Consider the following 8885-nt stretch of genomic DNA (forward strand, 5'->3'; position numbering starts at 1 on the left):
AACTGCTTTTTCTTCCTGGAAAAGATTGTCCCACTCTTGACCTAACAATCAACATCGGCCCTTCTGTTGTTTCCCCGACTCAGAATGCAAGGAATCTGGGTGTGATCCTAGATAACAAACTGTCCTTCACTGCAAACATTGCTGTTACAACCCGCTGCTGCAGATACACTCTTTACAACATCAGGAGGATACGTCCCCACCTGACCCAGAAAGCGACGCAGGTTCTGGTCCAGGCTCTCGTCATCTCACGCCTAGACTACTGCAACTCCCTCCTGGCTGGTCTACCTGCATGTGCCATCCGACCTCTGCAGCTCATCCAGAATGCAGTGGCTCATCTGGTCTTCAACCTTCCTAAATTCTCCCAAACCACGCCGCTCCTCCGCTCCCTTCACTGGCTTCCAGTAACTGCTAGAATCCACTTCAAGACACTGGTACTAGCGTACCATGCAGTGAATGGATCTGGCCCTTCCTACATCCAGGACATGGTTAAACCGTAGACCCCAGCATGTGCACTCCGCTCTGCATCAGCCAAACGGCTTGCTGCACCCGCACTGCGAGGGGGACCCAAGTTCCCATCAGCAAAAACACGTAGGTTTGCTATCCTGGCTCCAAAATTGTGGAATGAGCTCCCCATTGAAATCAGGACAGCAGAAAGCTTACACATCTTCCGGCGCAGACTGAAAACTCATCTCTTCCGACTCCACTTCAAGCGATAGAATTAGTAACCAAGCACTTATATACTAATAAAGGACTGGCTTATCTAAAGCCAGTTGAGTAGCACTTGAAATGTTTTGGCTCTATGAAACCTAATGTACTTATATGATTCTGTTTTCTTCAAGTTTGTATATTCTTGGTCGAATGCACTTATTGTAAGTCGCTTTGGATAAAAGCGTCAGCTAAATGCAATGTAATGTAATTGTTCATTTAATATAATCGATTTTGAGGGTTGATGATTGAGAGCTCTAACATTGCTAAACATTTGTCTGATGTGTGCAGTTTCATTTAAGTATTAGTCCATCCCTCAGATTAATACTTTTTCGAGCAATAGACAAATCATAGATATCTCATAGCTAAGCATCAAATCAAGTCAATCACAAAGCCTTTAGTTGTTGAAACCCTCTGAGTAAAGCTGTGTAAACCATGGTTTCTCCAGTACAATGAGTCTATTAGTCATCATCAGTCTATCAATTACCTTAGGTCCCTTATTCCTCACAGAATACAAATATAAAGTGGAGGATTAAGGTATATCTGCATGGGGCTTTTCAGCTTGCCACACAAACCATGAAGCAAACAAAGTAGGCTATGTCCAACCCAACTGCTGAAACTAATCCTGCCACTTTCGCAATACAATGAGCCAAAATAAACAATGCCACAGTTCACATCATTGAAACTACATTTTATATATGAAGGTAATCCAACTTGGAATGATAGTTAGGCTTAGTTTTAGGAAATATGCTCATTGGATTGATGAATAAACCATCACACAACTCATGGCTTCAGCCTGTCACTTATAAGGCAATCTCTTGTAAATGTTGCATAGGGATCAAACACCACCATACTGTTCATACTGCACATCTAACTGCAATGCAAAGATCAATGAAGGAAAGAGGATGGATCTTGAAAATACAAAGTCAACTGCCTGCTCATCTCCCCTGAGTCCATCCGTCATGTCACTGTGAGTGAGTAAGGATCAAAAGATAAGGATGACTGTCTTTCTTTGTAATGTTTAGGACTTACTGACAGGGCCAATCATAAAGAAAGTTAAACAAAGCATATTTTAAACAACGTTTATCCCTTTCTTTAATCTTCAATTTTTGTGAATGTCACAGTAGTTCATCTTGTCTTAAAAACCTGCTCTGTTATTGCATGATTTATGGAAAGTCCAGTCTCATTTAACTCAGCAGCTCCAGTATAATACATTTAATTCACACTAATCTATATTAATTATTTTTATTTGGTCAATGATCTGAGACGATTATTTTCTGTATTTCTGCTTGTTTAACTCTTTACAAGGCTGCCTTTCAGCCTCTTTCTACCCTTTCATTTGTCTAATCCTCCTGTTTTCTCATTATCGTGTGTGCACTATTTATGTGCTCATTTAATCTTAATGAATCCTGAGATAGAGACCCTTCATGGGGTGCTTCCTGCAAAAGGGCACAGAGTATGTGTTTATGATTGGATTACTGACTACCTGGTGCTAATGTTGAACCACAGCAAAGGCTTACCCTCTCTCTGTCACACACACACACTCTCTCTCACCCCATATTTGTGCACGTTTGGATTTATTTGAGAATGGATTTTCTGCCACCTGATGTTTGTTTGAAATTTCAGCCGAACCACTCAGTATGATACAGAATTTGAATGTTCTTTCTTCTCTTTGCATTGCCATTTTATCCTTGACTGACTGTCGTTCCAACTGGCATTCCCATTGCAGTGTTTTGAGGGAGAATTCCGCTTGCAGTTTATCATTATGAAACATTTATTCAGGGCATCATTACCATACTCACAGAAGCTGTGAACAAAGTTGAAAATAAAATGAGCTGACACTTTATGAGAGTGAGTCTCAATCAGTACCAAAAAACGAGTTTGTTCTGTGTGTGCTATTTTAAGATAAAATACTTATTTTATAGTCATTGCTTTAAATTGTCGCAGCGGCAATTGTAAGGAAACACATAAAAGAACATAGATCAAGTTTAAGAAGTCATTCAAACCAGTACAACAGCACATAAGTGCTTTGGTGAAGTTCTTAGAAATGCAAAGGTTTGTTGAAGTACTTGGATTAAAGGTTTATGGAATTATAGGTTGTGTTTGCAACACAAGGTTTTTTTGGTATTCGTGTTGTTTAGGAGTTGCGCAATGAGAGAAATGATCTAGATTTTCAACGGCTCCGGGAGTATAGTAAGTTAAAATCTAGGTATTTGATCAAAAGCATTACCTGTCTATATTAAAATGTAGGAAAGAAGGTAGTTACACTTTCCAAGGTTCATTTAGATACAAACATCTGTCATTGCATTTACTGTATTCATCTAACTTTGAAACTATGGTGTTTATATTTAAATAGATCAAATCATTAAAGTGGTTGCTTAAAACAGTTATCCAGTTCTAGCCAAAGTAGTGTTTATGCTCCATCATATTAATACCTTTGATTTTGGTGAAATCCTGATTTCTCCCCTCAGTAACATGTTGTCAGTAAAAGTAATGCCCCTTGGCTTGTCTTACTTCATAAATAAAGTTATGTCACATACCCAGCACAGAGTTGGCTGAGAAACAGCTCACAGTGCTGAGGTTTCACCTTAGTGGAAGTCTAAACTCTTTCCTGTTATTCATATCCTCGCTGGCAAAAACATATTCAATTCAGGATTTTTGTGTCACAATATTTTAGTTGGCCAAGAATAACTGCATTAGTATTCATATTGCTTTACTTGGCCAGTGACATCTGGTCTGCTATCTTTATTTGATATGTTTATGAGAAGTACAGAATTAACGGTGTTGTGCAATGGTCCTGACTGGAATTTTTAAATCACAAAGGTCATATGAACGCACCGTTTATCTCACACGTCTTATTGCAGTCCATATTGTTTGACATAACCTATGTCTCGGTTATTGTTATCACATGAAAAACAGAGACATCCAGTCTCTGGCTGTTAGCAGCATGCTTTGATACTTCATGTCAAATTTCATAATTAACATAAGCTGGTTTCTGTGTTGTAGGCTTCAAGTCATATCTTCTCTGAACGATTTAGACCTGGAGTCATGCAAGTACGCTTTGTGTGATACAGAAATGTAGCAGTGCACTCACGTACATGCTCCAGCCCAGATGGATGCACGCATCATAGAGCTTAGCTTGGAGATGACTACCACATACTGTTTCACATTTCCTGACCAATCCTCAAAGCTTTTCTCAATATAGCATCATCCTCTGGCTACACAGTTCTACTCTATGTTACCCGAATCCCTGTAGCTCATGTGTATCTCATCTGACTTGTCTTTTATCACCCTACTACAGTAATGCCATTCATTGTAATTCCACCAGATATATTCTGCCATTTTTGTTAGTTTGGGTGAAAATGATTTATATCACCCTCTTCCGTCTGTTGTCCCTTTCCTCTTCCTGACACAAGCTTATTTGTAATTAAAACACTCACGGTCAATTAGGCATATTATTGCACAGTATGCCTCACCTCACTAGGGTGAGGTGAAAAAACTAACTCAGACAGGCGCGCTCACACACATACACACTGAGCTGTGGCCACAATCACAGTGCAGATCCTCATTATGAATCATTTATGGCCTTTTATAGCAGCAGCCAACAATTCAAGGTATTTACAAGCAGCCACAAATCTACACAGCTTTTCACACACATACACACTCGCAGAGCCTGTTTTATTGCTGTCATGCAGCCTAGAGCGCTGCAGTGTCCAGGTGTGTTCGTGCCCCTGCAGTTGTTGACAGGAAAAAGGATTCGTCCAACAGCAGGCGGTGGTGTCCAAGCAGGACACAGCAGCCAGTCCCGGGATCGGAGGTTGCATGTTTGATGTCACCTCCACAGTAGAGGTCACAACTCTGCCAAGGCCTATGACTGCCGAGGCATAAGTCACTAAGAAAAATATAAATTCTGACAGCTAGGAGGTTTTCAGTTCCACTGCAAGTGTTCAAGAAAACAGGATGCACACATTCTTTGGGAATATCTATGATCTTAAATGCACAGTGCACTCTTTGTATTTATTTCACACAGACAGAGTAAACCTGAAAATATGTGTAGAAAGTAAAGACGAAGACATTCAATCTCCGACCAGTAAGCCAGACACCATGAAGGAACGAGCACAGCACTGACGGTTAGTGGGGATTTAAGCTGTTGAATGATTAAGACCAGTTCTTGGCTGCTCCATTGCTTTCTACTGTAAATGCAGCATTTAGAGCAGTTCAAGTCAGCGATTCTGAAACCTCAACCTTTGCACTTTTGCCAGCACCTCATCATTAGTTGCAAAAGCGTATTTTTCCTCTATGTCTGCTTTCAGACAGGCAGCAAATATCACAGTGGGAACTCGACTGAATATGTTCAGAGGCAGTCAAAAATAAATGTAACAAAGTGTGAAATGACGCCACACACTTACACAAATACATGTTATGTACGTACACTCACATACAGTAACAAAATGTCAAAAATGAGCCCTTGTTGAGCAATGTTTGTTTTCCTTTTCCCCCGTGTGTGATGTTTATGGGTGTTAAGCCATGGAGAAGAGGAGAAGAGAGTGGAAAGTTGTTAGCAATGTAAAACTAACAGAAAGTTAACATGCATAATTTTTCCTAAATGCTTTTCCTACAAATCTATGATAATATGCCCTGCTTGTTAGATATTCAATTATACATCTCTAAAAACAAATCTCTTGTTCAAGTAAATAATTGTAAAGGAATAAGAACCAGTATTTTGTATCACACACTGTTATAGTTATTTTAAAAACACACTACAAACACCCTTGAGGTAAAGGATATAGAAATGACTACATTACAAGTAATCTTTAAACTCTAATACATGTTATATTGAGCTGTACAAATATATGAAGAAGTTAAATTAAAGTGAGGACAGTGAGATCTGTCCTAACGAGAAGAGAAATCTTATGTTTGAGAAAAGGGTTAGAATTGTCTTGACTTAAGAGACTCATAATAGGCTAATTTCAAACAATGAAGGACAAAAAAAATCAGGCACTTTTGATATTGGATTTAATAAATCAATCTGGCCGTTACCAATTTGTAGGTTTATCTTTATTAAAGAAAATGTGCACATTATCACAGGGTCAGATAGTAAGACAGGGTATTAGGCAGTGTGTTTTTCCATCAAGACAGGAAAGACAAAGTGCTCAACCCTGGTGAAAATGATCTGAGTCCACAAGACAAGCTGCACTTTAAACTCTAGTTGTTCTGTCCCACTCAGGATCAGTCTTTCTCGCCTCTTGGAATCATTTATTTTCTTCTGCAGCCAATCTGTACTGTCGTTGTTATAGTGAAATTAACTGGCATATAAATAGAAGATGTATGGTAGATGAAGAGGGTTGTTTGTCCATGGAAAGTGTGTGCCCCTTGAACATTTAGCAACCTCTGTTCAGGACACAAATGGCCTTCTCAAAGACAACTTGAGGTGACGTACAGACCCTAACACACAAATCCACAAGCGCTCACACACATACGTGGTGTAACTTGACCCTCACTGTATCAACTATACCACAAGGACTCTCTAATCCTTGCTAAAAGCTGGCAAAACACCTGAGACACGCACACTTGCAATTAAGATTTTTCTCACTGCCTTGTGTTGACGTCTTCAGAAAACCGTCTGATGCAATGTCCCAATACACACACACACACACACACACACACACACACACACACACACACACACACACACTTATGATGCCAGCTCATGTTGACAAACTCTCCCCTCACAAAGTGTGACTGAAGTCAAACTCCCATGGCATCTGTGATATCTATAGAGCTGCAGTCCCTAAAGTACAGTTCTCTTTAGCTCGCATTCTCAAACAACTGAATCAAGTCCTCTTATGAAGCATGTGGATTGAAAATGACTTACCCTTCTAGTTTGCTTAACAAGTCTTAATCATGGAGTAAATAAAGTACAATTACTCTACTGAAAACAGACACACTATAGGTGTCCATATGTTTGTCTCCCTTAATGTTGGTCTTTGTTTGTTTGTGTGGGTGTGTGTAGGTGTCTGACCTTTAAGAATGACCTCCAGTTCGACTCGTAGGATGTCAAAGGTACTGTATCTAGAGCTGGTCTCAGGGATGATGTTCTTTTTCAGCCAGCCTCCACAGGCATACTCATAGAAGTTGTCACAAGGGTTCACGTTAGCATCCATGTTCTCAATTAGGCGAGACGCTGCTTGGACAGAGTGAAAACATATGAGGAACTGGAGAAAATAGTTTCTGACAGAAACTATATTATACTCAGGGGTGCACATAACTTTCTTAGTGAGTTAACAGTCCAGGAGACAATGTTTGGTACTCAGGGCTGCCCACGCAAAGTTCTGTGTTCGGTCCCTCTATTTCACGATCGTTGACGTGGGGGGGTGTGGCTGGGGGTGTGGTAATTGAACGTTGATGGGGGAGGGGTGGGCGCTAGTGGGGCACTCGCGTGGAACTCGCGCCAGAAGTTGTGGACAATTCTGACGTTAACACCAGCCCCGTCTGTGCGCACGGCGACCGGCTCTGTCGTCCAGTGATCGAAGCGTCTTCTGGAAATGCTTCAAGCATTTCCAGAAGACGCTTCGATCACTGGACGACAGAGCCGGTCGCCGTGCGCACAGACGGGGCTGGTGTTAACGTCAGAATTGTCCACAACTTCTGNATTGTAGCAATTATCATTATTAAATGTAGTGGAACAATAAAACACAAATGATATGTTTAGACATTTTGACAGGCATCTTTATTGTAGCCTCAACAATCAAGTGGACAATGCTTTCTGTCCTGCACACAGTTTACATTTGACCGTAATATTTTTTGCGTCCTTTATCCCCACAAATTGAAAATAGAGGTTATATCTCCAAGTTGTAAATGCGCTGCTGCTCTCGCTGATACTTGCATCTGCCATTGTGTGCGTGTGTGTGGTGGTGAGCGTTGCCGTGTGTGTGTATGTTAGCATACATCCATGGTTAGCATTAGCAAGTGTTTGTGTGTGTATTTTCCCCATAAGGCAAGACCCGCCCAACTCTGTCTCTGATTGGCTTACCCTGAAATGTTACCCCGCGTTAACCAATCATTACTCCTCTCTGGTTACTTTCACTTTTCCATGGTACTGTGAGAGGACATCGCTGTATTCAACTGTAAATTACATCCGCAGGGAGATTCGGTTCAGTTGGATCACATAATGTAACGCAGTAACGCACCCATTTAAATCACAGTAACTATAACGGCGTTACTTAATGGGAATAGGTAACTATTAACGTTATTAGTTACCACAACAAGTAGTTGCGTTAGTCCCAACACTGATAATGAGTTAGTAAGTATTTTCTCATTCCCAAATTCAGCATGTACAGAGCAACTAAGCATTCATTTAGAATTTCTGGCAACCTGAAGTTCATTATTTGCTCTTCTTTGGTCCTTTCCAACCTCTAACGTACATATTTGGCTTTTTAGTTGCTAATTCACAATCCTTGTCTATCAGCTGTTTGGTGCTGGCCATGTAGCCTATAGTGGATTTATCAGAGCTCTTAACACAAGGCTGCTTGCTGATGCTAGAAAATGTTTATTAGAGTTTGAGAGTGAACTGAAAGACTGATGGCGTTAAATCTAATACAGTAAACGGAAAAAATGCTAATACGCTCTTAGAGTTGAGTGGGTGATAATGTTGTGTGTTTTCATTACTACAGGTGACCCCTTTCACATTGTTCATAGTCCTCTGATCCATGTGAAAAACATCACGAGGGTGGTTTTTAAATAGACTTATGATGGAATAAAATATTCATATTCTGCAATACATGCAGCATCTGGGTGTACAGACATGACATGAAAAACTTTATGCTTTACTATTGTCCTCGGCATCTGAATGAGTTCAACATGGACAGACATGCACAAGATAAAAGCAGAGGCCATTTGGTGTATTTTAAAAGACACAAAGAGACATTTCAAGAGCAAAGTGTGTGGCACAGCATGAGCAGGATAACGGCATCGTACCAATCATTTACGTGTTTAGTTAGTTCCAGAATTTGTTCTCAGAGTGGAACTAAGGATATTTTATGAGATGTTTATGAACTTCATTGGGGGGTCTTGAAACAGACTATCTAAGTCGGTTGTGATTCCTTTCAACATCAGCAGATTCCCATGAATACTTACTGAATGTGGTAAAGCAAGTATGGGCAGGTGAAGAGGATAGTAAC

General features: G+C 40.4%; 1 protein-coding gene across 1 annotated transcript in view; it reads right to left on the minus strand.

Annotated features, from left to right (window-relative positions):
- Positions 1-7005, minus strand: part of LOC104957651 (neprilysin-like) — a 49462-nt gene extending 42457 nt beyond the window's left edge. The window contains exon 1 of the mRNA XM_010785295.1: positions 6728-7005. Within this exon, the coding sequence (XP_010783597.1) occupies positions 6728-6971 (244 nt within the window). The 5' untranslated portion in view covers positions 6972-7005. The remainder of the gene's footprint in view (positions 1-6727) is intronic.
- Positions 7006-8885: the final 1880 nt, after the last annotated feature.

Source organism: Notothenia coriiceps, unplaced genomic scaffold, assembly GCF_000735185.1.
Source record: "Notothenia coriiceps isolate Sejong01 unplaced genomic scaffold, NC01 NC01_scaffold00027531, whole genome shotgun sequence".
NCBI classification, from domain to species: Eukaryota; Metazoa; Chordata; class Actinopteri; order Perciformes; family Nototheniidae; genus Notothenia; species Notothenia coriiceps.